At 38.3% G+C, this 20,062-nt stretch overlaps 2 protein-coding genes across 2 annotated transcripts; one reads left to right on the top strand and one right to left on the bottom strand.

Moving 5' to 3' along the window:
• Positions 1-7,019: 7,019 nt before the first annotated feature.
• On the bottom strand, positions 7,020-11,342 carry rgrb (retinal G protein coupled receptor b). The gene is made up of 7 exons (XM_073489856.1): positions 10,959-11,342; positions 9,288-9,444; positions 8,674-8,795; positions 8,256-8,409; positions 8,022-8,139; positions 7,678-7,791; positions 7,020-7,471 (listed from the first exon to the last, which is right to left on the bottom strand). The coding sequence occupies exons 1-7, from the start codon at positions 11,032-11,034 to the stop codon at positions 7,331-7,333; spliced, it is 882 nt and encodes a 293-aa protein (XP_073345957.1). The 5' UTR covers positions 11,035-11,342; the 3' UTR covers positions 7,020-7,330.
• Positions 11,343-15,943: 4,601 nt separating this feature from the next.
• On the top strand, positions 15,944-19,643 carry lrit1b (leucine-rich repeat, immunoglobulin-like and transmembrane domains 1b). Its single transcript, XM_073489880.1, has 4 exons — positions 15,944-16,553; positions 16,884-17,344; positions 17,576-17,881; positions 18,026-19,643. Exons 1-4 carry the CDS (start codon positions 16,432-16,434, stop codon positions 19,093-19,095), a joined length of 1,959 nt encoding a protein of 652 aa, XP_073345981.1. The 5' UTR covers positions 15,944-16,431; the 3' UTR covers positions 19,096-19,643.
• The last annotated feature ends 419 nt before the right edge of the window (positions 19,644-20,062 follow it).

The raw sequence follows: 20,062 nt of genomic DNA, 5'->3' as shown, positions 1-20,062 counted from the left end.
AAATAGACACAGTAGTTTACTGTTATTTAAGTTTTTAGCTTTAATTTTACATGACATCTTGTTTTGGGGCCTTTTCATGTTTGATTAAGGATATTTACATGAATAAAAACATTAAGTTATCTTTAAATGTGGCTTACACTCGCAAGAGAGTACTGATAAAACTAATATATAAAGTTTAATTAACCTTAAATTTACAATGTATTAATGAGGTTATAATAAAATAATATCTAATTTAGTTTATAAATTCTGTTCAAGTATATGTAAGTTTCCTCCAAATGAGATGATTGAGAAATCAAATTATTTAGATCCTGTAAAATTTCTGTTTCTATTAATACGACTGATGTAAAGACACAATTTTAAAGGTGCACTCTGTAGTTTTGGGGAAAAAACGTAAATCAGAAGAGAAAGATGTTCATTGAGTGATTGTTTACGCCTAAACACACTAAATAAACAAAGTCTCTTTGTTTTCATGACTGAATAAACAAACTGACCTTAAAGAACAACACAATCTCATACTGTTTTACTTGATTTATATGTGGCGGACCCTGCCACCTTTCTAGCTTCAAACAGTGTTCTGGGGACCTTATTTTCCTCTGAGAACAGCTCGTTTATTTAATTATGAAAAAGATAAATATTTCTGTTTTTGTATTATTACCTCATTGATATTGAAAATATTGAAATCCTGAGTTTGAATTTCCAATATTTAAGCCATGATGTTCTGAACATAAACCTTACAAACACAAAGGAAAAGTAACATTTGCTTTTTGGAACATAAACCAGTAAACTTAACAATTATTTGACTACATTAGTCTCAGCACCATCTTACTCAACACTGTCTTCACAAAGAAAGTTGCTAGAAAGTTGATAAAAAACATTTATTCAAAGATAACAAAACTTCCAGAATTACACAATATATCTGCCAATTAACGCACAAATCTATGCAACTACACAATACTTGTAAATGTAACTACAGAACCCAAACTTCTTTTACTGTTAACTGTCACTAATTGTATGTAATTTAATACATATTATACACACATACAATATCAACCCCTAATTGAACATTTAAATACAATTATTTTCTGTACTTTTTCATTTTATTTATTATATTTTCTTTTCTGTGTTCAATAACATCACTTTTATTTTCACAATCATGTTAACAGTATAAAAAGCTTGTTTATTTATTTATTTCTTGACCACATTTATTATCATTTGCCAGTAGAGGGCAGTGAAGGCTTGCAAATAATAACATGTAGAAGCCACAGTCCAACTGGAAAACACAGGACATCATCACCCACCAAAACTCAAAACACAGGACTCTTCTCTCTGACAACCAAGTAATCTAAATGAATCTAAGTGATCCGATCCAAGATTAAAAGTTAATACTTAATGTTTTCTGGAGACACAAAATGCTTTAAAATGTGAAACAGAAATGTTACAGGGTCTAAATCATGTTACTTCTCAATTATCTTATTTGGAGGAAATTTACATATACTCGAACAGAATTTATAAACTATATTATGTAGTGTTTTATAATAACCATCATTAATACATTGTAAATTTAAGGTTAATTAATCAGTTATTTCTCTGTTGACAAACAATAGAATGTCTTATAAACAATTTATTCAGCACAACAGAAGCTGCAACTTTATAAAAGCGATCCAATGATGTTTATAGATGAACTACACCGTTTTTATGAACCATTTAGAAAGTATTACAAACATCAGTTGCAACTTTACAGTAAACAATTGCTCAATTAATGTTTTATATTTGTTAATTAATTTATGTAATTAAACAACTACAGCTGACAATAATTATCATTAAGACAACAATAACAATTAAATTATGTCACACACTTCTTTATTATTGAATGTTTTCTACCAAACGTGACACGTGTCTTTTTTTACAGATGTGTAACAGCTCCAGCCAAGAGAGCATCTTTGTTTTTGTTTTTTTCATAGTGGTTGATATCAACACTTAAACTGATTACAGAGGAGGGGTGTTCCCTGTGTGCTCAGTGGATGATTGGATGGAGAAAAATGCAGCATTAAATCACAAACAGGAGGATTACCACACCAGGAAATAACTGCCCAATTTCACTAATGAGAGAGGCTTGGCTCAGCAGACGCTCACAGATAAACACTCTTCATGTTATGGTCTTCTGCTGCAGCCATGCTACAGGGTTTTCCTGTTTAACCTGGCAGTGTCAGCTTTGTCCTGGTGGAGACACATGCAGTCAGTGTTATGTAAGGTCTTTGTTTGTGTCACGTGACTCGTCTCCTTCCTCCGCAACATCTAATCTGACCTGTGGACTGTAATGTGCTATGTTTAATGTAGGATTTACTCTGACCTTTGACCTGCACTGTGTCTTACATGAGGGCGAGAAAGCAGACTCATCATGTCTGAAGTATTATTAAACGTAAACATCTACCATTGTGCTTATTGGCCCAACACAAAGTTGATTATTTACCTGGTAGTTGATTTTTGTGCTTCAGCCTTCAGCCAGTAAATACTTTTATGCTTTGTTTATGTTTTTCTTCCTGAAATTGTAATTCAGCAGCAGATCTTGTGCTCTTGAACAGACCATCAGTGAGGGGAAGATAAAAAGTGCTCTTGCAACGTAATCCTTGTTTTAAATAAATCCTTATGCTTTTGTAAAAATATAATCCAGCTGCAGTTAAAAGCATGTATATTATACGCTAAATCTATAACCATAAGAGGATGAGAAATATAACCTCTACTGTAAATAATATATATTTTAGTAGTATATTATTACCTTAGTCAGAGTTGTAATTAATTTCAGTTTTGTAAGGAGTACCCGAAAGTCATACAGTAAAGATAAAGTTATCGTGTTAAAATATTACTTTGGTAAATGTGAAAGTCACCCATACGTACGGTACTTGAAAAAGAAGTAATTAAGTATCTGATATTAAATGTACTTGAGTATCAAGAGTACAAGTAAAAGTAAATTATACGCATTTCTACAGTATATACTGTGTACCAGTGGTCGACTGATATTCAGCATTCTTCTGATTACTGGAATCAGTGCGGGGTTTTTTGTGTTTTTTTTTATCTATTGGCATTTAAATAAAGTATTTTAAAAATGTGCTTTTTCGGAATCTGCAAAGTAACTAGTTACTAAAGTTATCAAATAAATGTAGTGGAGTAAAAGTACAATATTATGCCTCCAAAATGTGGTGGAGTGGAAGTATAAGGTTGTAGAAAACTACTCAAGTACCTCAAAATTGTAAAAAGCAAAGTACTTAATAAAATGCACTTTAATACTAGCATTGCCACTATTTTGATAATCAATTCATCTATTTAAGTAATTTTTTGAAAGAAAAAGAGTCAAAATTCTTTAATTTAAATAAAATTCTTCTTAACTGTGAAAATGTTCTTTACACAGGCAAACTGAATATGTTTGGCTTGTGGACAAAACAAGACATTTTAAGACATCACCTTGGACTTTGATCGACATTTTTCATTAGTTTCTGTCATTTTATCGACTGGACAGCTAATCGGATAATCTAGAAATTATACTATAGATTAATCAACAATGGAAAAAAGTTAGCTGCAGCATTTCTGCACGAGTTATATTCCTAACAATGTGCAGAAGGCCTGGAAACAACTGCAGTTTGACAATTTGGCTGCCAAAGTAGAAGTGGTATGTTTTGCAACATTGGTCGGGCAAGAAGAGAGTAAATTATTTAATATTTAACTTGGGACGAGATGATCAAAAGTATGGAAACATTTCGTCTCGACATCAAAGATTTCTCAGTGAGTTGGGGTTCACCGGGGCCTCATGACCTCTGTATGTCTATATTTCTGGCTACGGCCCTGCTGATCTGCTGCTCTTAAGGTCACAATCTGACTCTGATTAACTAAATCTCTCTGAATATGTCACATGTGCATCCATGTGTGATGGGACTGCTGTGTCAGGTCTTTCATGACAGATGTTTGTTTTTTTTACACCATCTGTCTGTGACTAGCATTTGATTTAACACACTTATCGTTGCTATTCAAGCACAGCCGGGAACACCTTCATCTCACCTTGTGGGCGGATGGTGATCTAAATCCTGACTCTGCTGAATAAAAAAGGGTTGTGATCAGATTTGGTTGTTTGTACAATGCGTTGGAAGACAGCGCAATGAGACTATATCTGTCTGTGACATGTTGTCCTCCTTTCTTACTGTAAGCTCGCTGCTATTACCGCTGCTTCTATCTACAGCGCCGACTGAATTAGATCACTAGTCCACACACACAGTCTTCTAATCAGCTGTCAGTCACTGAGGCAACTGTTTCTAAGTATTTGATGGTAATCTGTTGGATTCTTCATTCTTTCCTGAGAAAGACTTTCCTGAGTTTATGAGGAAGCGCTGTACATGATAATGCCCAACACGTAATACCTGCTGGTCAGAGGAGCTTGTTGCTTTGAGAGGACATCGACACTAAAGAGCGGCAATTCTGAGTCAGCTTCTGATGAGGGGAGTCTTTTTTTCAGCTTCTTTTTAAGACATGTGATAAGAAGAAATAATACACACAAAAACACAAAATCTGAGGATTTTAACTATCACTACAGGTCCCCTTTGTCGTGTCATAGTCATGCAAAGGACATGCTAATGTGAGCATGCTGAGCAGGTATAATTCTCACTATGCCCTTTACAAAACTATGCAATAAAAAATATATATTTTTATTGGTATATGGAGATTTAACAAATCAACAGTTTAGCTTTTTTTGATTATTTGTGTTTATATATGTAATGTTTGAAATTAGTGCATTCTTCATATGAATTAAAATATACATTTAATAATGTAGTTGCATTGTGTCATTTAATATATCAAATTATATACATTGCCTATAAAAAACTTTTCATATCTTTCAAAAAATACATAATCTAGTAACATATCCAAACTATATTTTAAGTCATTGTTTTTTAAATGCATATCAATATATATTACCAATGTATTATCAAAGGGTGCAATTTTCATATTTTATAAAAAATTTCTTGAAGCAAAATGAGGATTTCACCTGCTGACGACACCAATATATTGGCCTGTATTGTCAAATATATGTGGGCGCATAAAATGTATTTTTAATCTATGACATCATATTTTTCAGTGTATGTCAATATATGCTTGTTTCATTCACCATTTCAGTCTAGCCTGTAAGCATGCTAGCATTTTGCTAATTCATTCTAATTGCTAATTCACTGTTGCTTTGATTTGATAACACAACAATTCAAGAATTAAATGTGATAAATTCTTCTAATAATTGTTCTAATTCTAATATAGCTAGTCAACAGCAACATTCGTGGATTGCTCTGAACCTGCGTCAGCCAGAGACGGTGAGAGGATTTCACCTGCTGATGACTGCCTGGCGTGAACGTCAGTGCCCTCTGAGGTTAGTGTGACAAGAGATTTTGTCTCACTGTGGCTTATTTCTGGAGTGGATACATTTAGCAGCTCAGAGAGAAGTCTCTTCTTGTCTGAACCCTCGCTCACACTGTAGCGCACGCATTAAATGTGGCTCGTGTGACGCCAGAATGACATCCGCGTAATCCAAAGCAATGGGTACAAAGGAGAAAGAGACATTTTAATGCTGTTATTATTATAAATGTGGCTGCCGTGACTCAGCAGGGATTCAGTTCCTCGAATTGCTGGTCTGACTCAACCAACCCTAAGACTGACTAACCCAAAATGAATCTACCTCTTCATTTATTGGTTCATGCATTTAAATAATAAACTACTTAGAAACTGTGAACAAGTTCACTTGGTGTCAGGTGTTGACTATAGTACCATTGCATAATACAGTCTTAACCCTGTACATCTTTAGGGGAAACATTTCTGTCTCTCACCCCTTCCTTCATTACTGTATGATGCGTCATGATGAAGAAGGAGCTCCTTTCAAGGAAGACAAGTGAAGTGACCAAGAAGTTTGCCTAACCTAACCCTTTATCTAACCCTAACACCCTGAAAGCCCTGACGTCAAAGTTCTTGTACAAGCAAAGACCTCATGGTCGTCAGGACGGCGAATGTCACTCTTTTGCATCTTTAAATAAAGATAATTTGACTGTAAAAAATGTGTACATATGTACAAACTAAAAAGTTTATAAAAGAGTCTATTTAATTTCAGTGAGCAGAAAATATTTATATGTAAATACAATAAAGAGGTTTTCTCTTCGTTGTGCAGTCCGGATGCTTTAGAGTAGAGTAGTAGTAGAGTAGTATGTGCTCAATGAAGGACTTGTAATGCGATGTAACATGAAGGTCCTGGGCCAGAGGTGTGGCGATGTACTGATGGTGACAATAACTGTGATATTTAAAAATGAAATATTATTCATTGTGTAAAAAATACAAATATGACAACCTGTATTAATATGACACCCCGTAAAATGGAAAAATGTGATTTTACATTTTCTGTAAATATCACGATCATATCATTATCGTGACGTCTTTAGGCCACAATAATTGTATAGTGAAAAAATTAATATTGTGACAGGGATGTTTTTTAAATGAATGTATCCACTAAAATTCACAGGTAGATGGGAAAAATAAGCCAAAGCCAAGGAGTATGGTCTACAGCTGCTCAGTTTGGAAAGTGTCTTGAGATGACTTTTGTTGTGAATTGGTGCTACACAAATAAAGATTGATTGATGATTGATTAATTGAACAGTTAGAAACAATACACTGACTAAAACTGTGCTTGTTGAACGATACAAATGTTCTGAACAAATGCCATACAGAAGATTTCACTGGTGTTTGATGACCCTTATAGCACAGCTTTGCCCTGACTCATTAGAGGGTTAACGCAGTTAATGCTTCCTTAGTTTACATAGAGGTTATATCACCTCAAACTGTCTTCCTAACGAAAACGCAACTGATTAATCTGCTTAGTAAAGGCTTGAGACTGCCGTGTCATGAGAGGGCGTCTATGTGCTGGTCGGCTGTCAAAACGAGGAGTCTTAATTACAGCAGCTCAGTTATTCAGCGCTTTAAAGTAGATGGAGCAAACAGCAGGAGAGCAGCAACACAATGTGTTTATTGTAAGTGGTCAAACACGGACGGAGGAGCAGTGCAGGTTAAATACAAACGGCTGTAAGATAAATGCAACAATTTGAAAAATGGATAAATTACCTGCAACACATTTTGTAGATTTACAGGAATCCAGCATGAGGCTACTGTGGCGGCTCCACATGTAGAGACTGTCTTGAGCTTCAGCTACAGCTACTGTAAATGACTCATTAACGTATACAACACCAGACCAACAAGTAGTGAGGAACCTATGATAAGAGGATATTACAGTTTGGGACTCTTGCCAGAACAGTTACATTCAGTTCGACTTCTTGATAACCGGATCAACAATCTTCTGTCCGGTGAGGAAGTGCCACACGCCGCCTCGGTAGAACTCGTTTCCAAATGAGTAGAGGAGAGCGTTGAAGATGGGGTTTGTCTTTGCCACAACTGGAAGCACCTGAGAACAGAAACAAAGAGTTACATCATTTGTAAAGTAGTTGATTTTAAAAGGATGGCCATCATTCCTATGATTATGAAAACAACGTATTCAACAAAGAAACTGCTGATAAAGGAACATGGTGACATTGATTCCTTCCTTTTTCACCATTTTGACTGTATTTTCCCACAAAATGTTAGATTTATTCAAACTAAATAAGTGCTCACCATTCTTAGTTTCGGAGATACGATCTTGACGTTCTCGAAGCAGGCGTAGATGCACATAAGGACGTACGGGCCCCAGCACATCAGCATGACCCTCAAGGGCATACTGGTGTTAAACTAGAAAGCAAGGTTCATCGTGTTACTGAAGATGTTACACATGCAATGCAGCAGATTTAAAACGTTGATGGTTCAGTGTTTTCAATGTTCAGCTGGAAATAAGAAAACATTTTTTAGAATTGGAGAATGTCAAATTTGCTAAATTTGAACAAACATCAGAACAACACAGAACCAGGAAGAGGTGAGGTGTTAAAAAAAGAGATATTTTGAGACTACTGCAGCACATTTACCCTGTGGTGATGAATCTTCTTGAAGTGTTTGTGGATAGAATCGTAACATGAGAACATGGTGATAGCTGGGAACGTCAGGTAGAGCACCACCAGAGTCAGCATGTAGGTCACATAGTCCCTGTTGAACAGAGATAAATCGCAGGCTAATGTTAATATTCGTCGACATAATATGGAAAGCTAGTTAAGATGAAAGAAATAATTGACGGTGATGAAAACAACAGTAAATGGCTGTACCGGTCCCCTCTTGTGTAGTCCAGCGTGCAGCAGGTCCTCATGGGCTCAAAGTCATAGACGCCCCATCCCATGAGAGGAACAGCAGCCCAGAAGATGGACAGAATCCAGATGATGCCGCTCATCGTCAGAGTGGTGCTCCAGAAGAGCTTCTGTCCTACAGAATGAAAACTCTGGTTATGTCTTTTGGATGTGAGGAGACATCTGATTATGATTAAAGGAGAATATAAGTTGTATTTGTTTATTTTGATATAGATAACAACGTGTGTGTTGAAGTTTTTCTGCTGAGTTTGTCTGTTTTCACCATTTCTAACAATCAGTGTTGGTATCGGCCCTGAAAAAGCCATATCGGTCGACCCCTAATTCATAATGGACTATATTTTCCTCTTCTGGGCAATGAGTTGAACTTTACTGTACTCACTGGTGCAGTACTGGTGATATCTGTCCCAAGCGATGGCAGCCATGAAACTGATGGACGCCAGGACTGCTATCATCCCCTGAAAACCGTGGTATGCACATCCATCTTGACCAAACGGCCAAGACCTAGAAAACACAATGAAGCTTCAGTCATACACCAGGATGCAGAAGAGTGGTGCCAGTATTACAAAAAATATGACTACATCTGGCTGTAAAAGTATGTTGGTTACATTAGATGTTCTTTACAGAGACACCATACTGTACTCTCACTCTGCACAGAGCGTGGGAGAAATAAGAGGGTCAGCAGGGGTCACACTGTGGGTTAATCCAGCCACATGATACGCAGGTTAAATAAAAAATAGATAAGAGGTTTAAACAGGACGTAATTTTATTTAAATGCTGCTACATTGCAATTTAGATCCTGTTAGGTAACTTCAAACAGGCCCGCTTGTAAAACGTGAACTTTACACACTGAATAAAGTGGATTGGATTATGAAACCAAAGGCTTATTTAACTTGCAGCCATTGGCTAATGTTAAATACTGTGTATCACTGCTGAGGTGCCTGTGGAAGGACAAATACAAGACATTGAAAACTCTGTGTTTTCTGTGTTTAATACCTGACGTAGCTCGCATACGCAGCTGTAAGTCCGTTAATATTCAAACAGAGGTCAGCCACGGCGAGGTTGAACACAAAGAAGTTACTGGGGTTCCTCATCTCCTTCACTGTGAGGAACGACACGATGCTGATGGCATTGAGGAAGAATCCAAGGAGACCTGAAAGTGGAAAAAAAAAGAAATTAGTCCGATCTCATCCTCAAAGGGAAACTCCACCAATTTTGGCTGAGTGTCTGTGGAATCAATTGCATGTCTGTTCCTCCTGGAAGAGATCAATCCTCTGTTGCTCTTCCTGAGGTTTCCTCCATGTCTCTCTACCTTTAGAGCGTTTTATAGGTGAGTTTTTCCTAATCAGAATTAAGAGTATTCAAGGCTACATGAACCATAATTGGATAAAGGGTGTCATATAGGCTACAGATAGTTAAGCCCCTGTATAAACACAATTGACTTGACTTAAAAAGACTGATCAAGTTATGGAAACAAGACATTTTACAAGTGAAGGTGTATTCACAGGTCTTAGTGAGGACTGCTGCATATGTGAAAAAAGTAGTATAAAGCCTTTTGTGGCTCCAGAGGAAGCTGCATGTAATCTGATAAATTCTCCAGTGATGTTACGCAGAGGCAAAGTTGCATTGTGGGTAATGTAGGCAGCAGGTTTTGAAAAGAAAGAAGTGTTACATGCAGCTTCCTCTGGAGCCTCAAAAGGCTTTACACCCTTTTTTTCACATATGCAGTAGTACTCCCCAAGACCTGTAAACACACTTTAATGTGTAAAATTGGTGGAGTTACCCTTTAAATCAGAAGTAACAATAACATTTGTTCCTTCCTTCCTACCTGAACTTTGTGTTTTGGCCGATAAGGCAAGGCAAGTTTATTTGTATAGCACAATTCAGACACAAGGCAACTCAAAGTGCTTTACAGGGGCATACAATTACATTAAAACAAGTTAAGAAATAGGAAAGTAAGCTAAAATAGAATAGGTTCAAAAGAGACAAGACTAAAAAATAAAAGTCACAGTGCAGTTCAAAGCTTGAAATTGCTTCAGTGAAAGGCTGTGGCAAACAGAAAGGTCTTCAGCCTTGATTTAAAAGAGGTGAGAGTTGGAGCGGACCTTCTTCCAGATATGTGGCGCATAATAACTGAACGCTGCTTCTCCATCCATGTTTAGTTTTGACTGTAGGGACTGAAAGCAGACCTGTACCTGACGACCTCAGATGTCTTGATATTTTGGCCCAATAACAAGCACAGATCCAATACCAGAGCATTTAAGGAAACAAAAAAAAGGGAGGCCTTCTCTTACTGGTATCAGTGTCGGAACAACCATAATCCTAAACGGGACAACTCACACAAATTTAAAAACATTGTTTCAGCATGTGACACATTGACATTTAATAATATAGAAAACTGGCTATTCCAATGTAAATGTATATGATTTATTAGGAAAATAGTGAAAAAGTAGAAAAAGTGTTTCAGCTGTCCCTGGTCTCCTCTGAGCTGAAAAACTTTTACATTTTAAACATAAGCATGCGAGAGATAAAAATCAAGAAAAACATGCTTTGGGTTTGGTTTGTCATAACTTCAGCTGCTTTAATTATCTAAGCACGTAGTTTCAGAGTGAACTGTCCCTTTAATCCTCACAGGAGCGTGTCTTCCCGCTCGCCTGGTCCACTTACCCCCAACCAGCAGCGCCGTGCCGAATGTAAACATATCAAACTCCGTGAAGCCCTCCGGTAGTGTATACGCTGCCATGTTGAAATGCACAAATTAAACTTTGCACTAACAAAAAAAAAAAAGTCCTCCTCCTGTTCTGTTGTGTAGCGCACCACCGTCTGCCACAACGCGACGCCTTATAAAGGCTCTTTCACGTGAAAAAGCATCAAGAGACTAATCTTAATAAAAGCCCCTTTTGCAATCCCCCGAGGAATGTCCTAACGAGCAAGGCTGCCTGCAAACTTCCTGCGAGTTTTGGGATCCACTAAAGTTTTGTGCGCGGCTCTCTGAAGTAAACTTTGTTGAGTCAGGACTCTAAATGTTTGCAGGAGAGACGAACTTTCCCCTCAATTCTGTTACTTAATTCAGCTGCTGGTGTTTATGTCGTGGTTGAGGGTGATAAGAAAAGGAGCGTGGAACCATGGGAAATGGTGTTTTTTTTTTTATTTTTTTATTTTTTTTATCCAAAGTCATTATAGGTTGGCTGGATTTTTTGGTTATGATAGTTGCGTCTCAAAGAAGCTCTTAAATAGACCAGAGTCTGTTCAGTGTTTTTATACTTTAATCATAAATTCAAGTTTTATTTTAAATCACACTTTTGCTAATTGGCAAAAGGAAGTTAATCACAGTTAGGGGTGCATGAGAAGTCAGTCTGTGTCATATTCATGTTTTTTTGTATTAATTTGAATGGCCAGGATAACTTATATCTAATAGTTATTAACAAAAATGTGCCACCAACTGCAGGCGACAACAGCAAGGAGACGAAGGGGGAGAGGAATTCCCCAGACTCCCTTACAAAATCTGTCAATTTTGCGTGATGTTGCGTTTGGAGAAACTTTATAGACTTTGTGTAACGCTTTCCACAATAAATTCTTAATTATTTGGTCCTTCTCGTAAATTCGGCACATGTTATACAAGAATATAGACGTCTCATATGGGAGAGGAGCTTATGTAACATGGATCTTTTGTTTGTCATTGTTAACAGAGACTCCAGTCTGCAGTGTAGTTCATACACTTGGCAGATTAACCAGAGTATAGTCAAGTAACATTAGGCTTCACCATCAAAGGAAGTTTTTATATGATGTAGACAATCAATTAAAGGTTTTTATAATGCCTTTTAGGGGGAAATGCAGCCGCCCATACTTTCAGTAAATAAGAATGAAAAAATCTTTCCACAAAAGTGTATTTTTAGGCATTTCTTGACTTTATCCATGATATATTAACAGAACCTACAAACCTGACTTTGAATTTTATTTTTTTTCTGAATGCCTCACTAGGAAAATAGGAAATTTATGACGATAACACTTTTAATCTATTGTTTTCCTTTCTGCCTGCGTAAACTAAAATATTTCTGTTTCAGAGAAAGCATATACTGTATCTATATGTACAAAGTGTGTGTAGATATGTGCCTGTATTTACTTGTATGTGTGAGTACATGCAGTAAGTGTATGCGTATATATGCACAGTATATATGTGTATTTGTGTCTTTGGATATGAGTTGTCATCCAAATCCCTGATTTCAGCTGACATCACAAACAAGCAGCGATGGACTCTGGCCTCCAACATCTCCACATATTTTTATAATTTGCTTCTTACCTCTCCAGCCATACTTACCGTTCTTGATTTTTTTTTTTTTGTGTGTGTGTGTGTATTGTATGAGTTTACTAAACCAAGCCAAAGACACATTTCCTTTGCCTTGTGATGGATGATAAAGGTTTTCTCACTCTGAATCAGAAGTTTGTGGGTTAAACAATCTCCGGTGGCAAACATTGCAACATGAAGGAAAAATCAATTTCATTAAGCAACAACTTCACACAAAAACCTAAACATTGTGGTTGCACATTCAAGAGTGAACTGACAAATTACTACAGAATTTCTCAAACAGATGACACAAAATCTGGTGTTTCTCTCTTAGTGGCAGCATTAAGTGTAAAGGGTCAGTTAAACAGTCTGTGAAAGCATCCGGACCTGTTTAATTTACTCATCAACTGTCTTCAGCTGCTGACCAAAACAAAAACAGGACGAGGACAGTGGACAAGTGACCCTCCACTCTCGCTGCAGCCTGAACCTTTTAAAATGCAACATTTGGGCCGAGTCTGATTGCACCACTAATCTGTTCACAGATTACCGCAAACTCATTAACAATGAAGTAATGATGTGTCCCAATGGACTTATAATAGCCTTTTCTCAAACCGCCCATATTGTCCCATCCAGTTACAGACTTCATCATATATTCAGAGAAAAAAGAGCTGTTCACCACTTCATCTGCTGCTCTGACGGATGAGACTCAAATGTGGCAGCAGAAAATTTGATATCTTACAGATAAAATCAGAATGTTTGCTGCTTTAAATCCCAGACAGCAATAAGACTCCCAATAAAAGTGTTGGCGAGAAGCCGAGGGTTCAGTGTGAGGTCTCGCAGGAACATAAAGCAGCAAAGTGCCAATTTCACAATGCAAAAGATTCAATACAACAATCCGTTAATCTACTGCAGCTGAGTGTGATGAAGTAAGAACCGGTCCAGAACATAAATGTGGTGGATTGATCAACTAGTTGTAATCTTTGCTCAGGAGGTTTGTTTATTGTTTTTATGAACCATCTTGTTTATTGATAATTCGATGTCACAGTAAGTTTCAAGTCAAAGTTGCAATAAATAACCAAAAGAGTTGAAATTTGTTTCTAATTTGCAGAATTTTTAGCTCAACAATAGTCAAGTGGACTAAAAAGCTACATCCTTTACAAAAATCAGTAATATAAATTTATGGAGGCCATCTAAATTGAATGCAGCAGCTCATTAGATTAATAAATAAAAACCCGTTGACTGTATCTGACCTGAATACTCAATATTTTGTCGTCACAGTCTGGTTGCACATTAATGTGTTGGCCAACACTTAATTACACCGTCATAATCTTCAGGTTTTGCAATGAAACAAAGGTTTTAGTGTCGAAACTGCATTTGTACTCACAGATTTTGAAATATGGCAGCCAAGATGAAAAACTAAAACACTGCCACTCTAGTACAATTTTGAGGTACTTTAACTCAAGTATTCTTATTCTATTCTTCTACTTCTATACATTTCAAAAGTAAGTATGGTCATGTTCACCCCACTACACTGTTTTAATTACTTTACAGAATAACATTTTACAAGCAAAGCATATAATGATAGCCTATAAGTGCTGCTGTGCTTTACAATTAAACTATCCAGTAGTCTATAAAGCACATGAAGTCGGCTACACACTGACAAATAACAACGTGTGTTGATAATATCCGTAATACAATGTGCACTGAGAGCTCAGATGAGGAAGGGAGGTAGAGACAGGTGCAGGGTTGGAGGTTTTACCAGGTCCTGGGAACAAACCTCCTGAAAGAAATAGAACAATCACATATTAATAATAAATAGAGAGACAGACAGAGAGAGAGAGAGAGAGAGAGGGATGGCAGGATTAAAGGATTACCTGTGAACCTGCGAAAAACCCGAAGAGACTGTGACAAGTCTGTCATCCAAAAAGTGTGTCACACACAATTCTGCAGGATACTACTGAAAAAGATAAAAACAAACACAGTAGTGCTTTAGTCATCTTCAAAAATTGGTAATTATTACCACATAATTCTTTGACTTTACGAAGGAGAGGACGATGAGTGGGTGTTTATCAGAGCTAGAGTAACGTCTCAGATCTTTTACTTGAAGCCTACAAGGAACTTTTATTTTTTGCTGATTCTGGTGGCCAATTGGACAAATGACGACGATAGTGAGCAAAGTAAACTATGTTTTGGTGCCTTACCATTACACCAGACTACAGATCAGCTTCTTTCCTCAGGCTGGGAGACTCAATCAATTCATCCGCAGCATTACGCCATAAGAAATAGGCTACACAAATAACCAATCTTCTCACTAATGATCTCGTGTGCTTGTGTATTTCAAATAGAGGCATCAGTCTTAAATTGAGACGGGTTCTAACCAGTTAAAGTTCCTTGTAGTATGTTTAAGTGTAAGTAAAAGTAAAAGTATTCATTATGTACTTTTACCCAATTCAGAATAATATATATGATTGGATTATATGCACGTGTATCACTTTAATATTGCAGCTGGTAAAAGTGGGGCTAATTTTGGAGTACTTTATATATGATTACGTATTTTAATCTGCAAATATAAACAAAAATGTATTTTTTGATCAAATTTTGTATCAATAATCTGAATCTTCAAAGTTGCAAAAATGTACAGTGGAGTAAAAAATCCTGTCTGTGCCTCTGACTTTCAATGTAGTAAAAGTGTAAAGTACTATGAAACCTCAAGTAAAGCTCAAATACCAAAATGTAACTTTAGTATAGTACATGAGTAAATGCACCACTGGTGTCTGTATGATCTGAAGACTGGGTGGCGAGTGAGTTTATGCTTTTCCTTGTAAGTCATAATAACATTGAAGATGGGTATAATCTCAGATAGAGGAAGAGTTTTCTAAAAGATGTTTTACACTGCTCAGTATGAGTTAGGGGTATTGGGATAAGTAGAAATGAAGTGCGTTGCATTATTTTTGGGGACTACAAATATTCCCAAAATCCCAATACCCCTAACTAATTTCTGAGTAGTGTGTTTTAACCCGGCGATTAACTACATGGGGTCAAAAAGTGTTCATTAAGTGTGGGTCTAAAAACAAGAAGGTGAGTAACATAATGCAGTAAATACAGGTGGCCGCTCCACACTGCCATCTAGTGGTCATTTGTAGCTAAGTTCTCGCCATCAGACCTGTAAACAACAGTCTGTCAGTGTGTTAAACACTTTACAGAGTGCTTCAGAAAAGAAAAACACAATTTGAGGACAAGCAGATGTAACAAGAGAAGAAGTTTACATGAGAGAAATGTTGTGAAACTGGAGGACATCACTGTGTTTGTATCAGAGTTTGTTTTTGGTGAGTAGATGTGCTTGTAGTGGTGTGTAGAAGGTCTTTTTTACTCTTATACATTTGGTAGTTTATTTAATTATAAACTGACAGGACAACATCGCCACAAATCTACAAAAACAAAGCATATTTTTAAACTGCCAAGGAATTCCTCATGAATGTTTTAAGATAGTCATGATTATTATCCAACCTAAACGTCCTGCTCCCTATGCCTCATTTAGGCTCTGCACTCTACATTGTGTCCATAATTAACCATCCAATCAGCTATTTCAAAGTATTTCTCGGAGAAAGAAAGTGAAAACTCTGCAGCCTATCAGCGCTCAGGAAGCAATAGCCTAATCGTGTGAATGAAAATAACCCAAGTCCTTCACTAATCCCTGCCTATCCTTTTTATCTCTGGATTCAGACCAGTCGGAGCAGTATGGAGCTGTGAGCCTGCACACCACCACCATGCAGCCGATGCCCCGTTAGACCTGAGCTGCTGTAGATCTTCTTCTCTTTAACTGTAGTTTAGCTGCATAGAGTTTTAGTAGAGAAAATGAGTCAACATCTCGCTGCTGTGTTTTGTCTGGCTTTAGTTTTTCTTCCCATGCTGTGCAGCTCCTGTCCTTCACAATGCAGCTGCTTCTTCCACAAGTTGAGCGATGGATCAAAAGCAAGGTAAGCAAGCCAATTATTTGATGATTTTCTAGATGTTTACATGTGTTTTATTTATATCTTGCGTGCTAAACTGATTTTCACTGCAGCTTTCTTCTGTTCAGTCACTCTGTATTGTGGAGGATTAACTTGGAGTTGCCCTTTAATCTCCTTTGCTTGTTACTGAACAATAGGTTACTACGTTTTCTCGAATAAATGCTGAATTATATTATCTTTTATATAAGATGGAGGCAGATTATATGTTTTATTTGATATTTAATCCAGTTCTGCAAAGTCCTGCAATTAATATGCTTTCTGAAAAAAATCATATTTTTGCTATTTTATTTCCTGCAGGAGTGTGCTTTGCAACGATCCAGAGATCACTGTGGTCCCTCCAAATTTCCCCACCGACACATCGAAGCTCCGCATCGAAAAGACAGCAATCACACGGATTTCAATGGACAACTTCCACTACCTCAACAACCTGGAGTTTCTCTGGATGTCTTTTAATTCACTGAACTCGCTGAGCGTCGACAGCTTCCGGGGTCTTTACAACCTGGACGAGCTCCGGCTGGATGGCAACACCCTCACCTCCTTCCCCTGGGAGTCTCTGACCGACATGCCAAACCTGAGGCTCCTCGACCTGCACAACAACAAGATCTCCGTCGTCCCTGCCGAAGCTACCGTGTACATCAAGAATCTCACCTATCTGGACTTATCCAGCAACAGTCTGACGACCGTTCCTTCTGACGTTCTCACAATGTGGCTGAGCGTGAAGCCATCCCAGGACACCGATTCCTCCAAACTAATTCTTGGTGAGGATCAAGCTGTGACATTTTAGGATACTGGGACATATTCTTTTTAATCTGCCTTGCATGACGACCACTTCCTTGAAACCAGAAGCATTTAAAGCTGAGTTGGGGATTAGTCTAATTATAGTTATTGTGTGTCAGGTTGTCAGACTTATTCTATTTATTTTAAGATGTACTGGTGGAGGGAAAAGAAGTATTTCTTTTCACTGACAGCACTTCTGGTTTCCTCTGCAGGTCTTCATGACAACCCGTGGCTGTGTGACTGCCGACTCTACGATCTGGTCCAGTTTCAGAAGTCCCCGTCATCATCCGTGGCTCTCATCGACACCAGGCTGAGGTGTGCTGATCCGGAGAGCTTGTCAGGGGTTCTTTTCACCGAATCAGAGCTGCAGAGGTGCCAGGGCCCTCGGGTGCACACGGCCGTGGCTCGTGTACGAAGCTCACTGGGCAACAACGTCCTGCTGCGCTGTGGCACGGTCGGAGTCCCCATCCCAGAGCTCTCCTGGAGCCGTGCCGATGGCAAGAAAATCAACGGCACTGGTGAGTCCTGCTGAACTAATTGCAGATGCGCTTAAATTAGAACCGAATCTATTTCTGTGTAAGTCAAAGCATCAATGAGATTAAAGTTATTCTTTTTGTGCCAATCTGATTAACACTGTGGATGTCTGCTTTGTTATTTTTCAGTCCAGGAAGAAATTTCAAAGGAGGGTATCATTTGGTCGATTCTGAGCGTGCCTGCAGTTTCCTATCGAGATTCTGGGAAATACGTGTGCAAAGCGACCAACTTCGTGGGCACTGCGGACGCCATCATCTCTTTGGTGATCACAGATTCCTTTCGGTCAGAGGAAGCAGGTGGCGGCAATTCTAAGAGAACCAGAGGGAAGAAACCTGGCGGCATTGGTAGAGCGGCATACCAGGAGAAACTCATCGCCAGATATGTTCCTCCACCAACAACCACTGCCGCCCAACCCATCATTGAACCTCTCAACGGCAAAGGCGTGACTGGGAAGTATGAGATTGAGAGCTACAGCGTGTCTGACGACACTTCTCAAGGACGAGGGAAGGTGTCAGATATTCAGAAGGCAGTGGAGGTGGAGCGAGATGCTCTGAGTAACTTGGCAGCCAACGCCTCGTCCTTACAGCAAGCTCCGGAGAAAAGGGTGGTGCGCTCGGTGAAGGTGATCGGTGACACTGACCATACTGTGTCTCTGAACTGGCGAGCCCCTACAGCCACAAACACCACAGAGTTCAGCATCCTTTATGCTGTATTTGGTGAGAGGGACATGCGTCGGATCAATGTAGGGGCCGGGAGGAACCGTATCACTATCGATGGCCTTGTGCCAAAGACAAAGTACATTGCTTGTGTTTGCGTCAAAGGCCTGATCCCGAAAAAGGAGCAGTGTGTAATCTTCTCAACAGATGAGGCGGCCAGCGCTAGTGGCACGCAGAAGCTCATTAATGTGGTGGTGATAACAGTAGCCTGCGTGATTGCTGTCCCCCTGACACTGATTGTGTGCTGCGGGGCGCTAAAGAAGCGCTGCCAAAAGCTGCTCGGGAGGCAATCTAAGGAAATACAGGACTCGTACGTCACGTTTGAAACCCTCGGCCCGGCGGCCAAAGCTAAAGGGATGGAGGGCGAGTATCTGACCAGGCTAAATCCTGATGAATCCAACAGGCTGCTCTCGGCGAGGTCCAGTGTTGACTCAGAGGCCACGGCCAGGACTGAGGGGCCACCTAGCGAGTATTTCTGCTAAAACCAAATGTTTGCCACGACCTTGAGAGGATGCACTTTGTTTTCTAACGACGGCGACGGTGTTCAGAGACTGAAAAGACTCAATTGAGCCTCTTTTCGGGGGTCTTCAGAGGACACCAACAGCTCTGTCAGCACTGGATGTATGAAACTGTTTTACAGCCTTGTGGGAATAAAAACCGCCATTCATTTGGTGGACAGCAAAAAAGGGAAACTACACACCGTGACACAATATATTTTGCATGTCGTGTAAATGTGTAAAAAATACTTTTTTTTTAATTCATCATGCACTTTTAAAGGAGATGTTTTGCGGAGGAAAATGTCTTGAAACGTTGCCCTAAACTGTCTAAAACCCAATCAATTTAATTTCTTCCAAGATGTAACCTTTGCGTTGTGTTAAAATCTTTATTTAAAGTATTTAGAGAAAAGAAGAAGCAGCAGTTATTAGTCTATTTTCTATGTCAGTATGATGTTAACGTGCCAGGTTTACTGTTGGGTCAAAAACCTACGATACAGTAGGCCTACATTTTATAATGTTCAAATAATTGTGACCTGAAAAATATGTATTGTATGTATGAATGTACCGTATAAAAATAAATGATTTTTTTTATATTTATATGCTCTCAAGCTTTTTTCTTACATCTCAGAGTATTGATTTTTGAGTACATAAATATTCATCTTGACTGAGGCAGAAATTAGCCTGTTGTGTGCCTAAAATAATAACATTACACAGATAATTCACTGAAAAATAAACGCTGCTGTAGGGAAACAGCTCATTTTAGCCGGGTCAAGTAGCATTTATAACTTTTATGTTTTGTAAAACCTGCTTTAGGTAGTTGATGGGTGAACTGGAACAGGATAAATGACGAGAGAGTCGTGAAATTAATATTTTGACTTCTGCCTAAAACGCTCAATTCTTATTATTAACGATGCTAGCAGCTTGGGTTACTGGATGGTAATGTCTGTTGGTC

This window comes from Pagrus major, chromosome 20 (genome assembly GCF_040436345.1).
Source record: "Pagrus major chromosome 20, Pma_NU_1.0".
In the NCBI taxonomy this organism is placed as follows: Eukaryota; Metazoa; Chordata; class Actinopteri; order Spariformes; family Sparidae; genus Pagrus; species Pagrus major.
This window is presented reverse-complemented; position numbering and strand designations above follow the sequence as displayed.

What these genes read in the sequence shown, in the direction of transcription:
- rgrb (XM_073489856.1), bottom strand. Translation starts at nt 11,034, where the DNA reads ATGGCAGCGTATACACTACCGGAGGGCTTCACGGAGTTTGATATGTTT. An exon ending in GCGTATGCGAGCTACGTCAG is followed by an intron (nt 8,796 to 9,287) that starts GTATTAAACACA and finishes TGTGTTTTCTAG; the next exon opens with GTCTTGGCCGTTTGGTCAAG. An exon ending in GACTACACAAGAGGGGACCG is followed by an intron (nt 8,140 to 8,255) that starts GTACAGCCATTT and finishes TCTGTTCAACAG; the next exon opens with GGACTATGTGACCTACATGC.
- lrit1b (XM_073489880.1), top strand. Translation starts at nt 16,432, where the DNA reads ATGAGTCAACATCTCGCTGCTGTGTTTTGTCTGGCTTTAGTTTTTCTT. An exon ending in AGCGATGGATCAAAAGCAAG is followed by an intron (nt 16,554 to 16,883) that starts GTAAGCAAGCCA and finishes TATTTCCTGCAG; the next exon opens with GAGTGTGCTTTGCAACGATC. An exon ending in TTCCTCCAAACTAATTCTTG is followed by an intron (nt 17,345 to 17,575) that starts GTGAGGATCAAG and finishes TTTCCTCTGCAG; the next exon opens with GTCTTCATGACAACCCGTGG.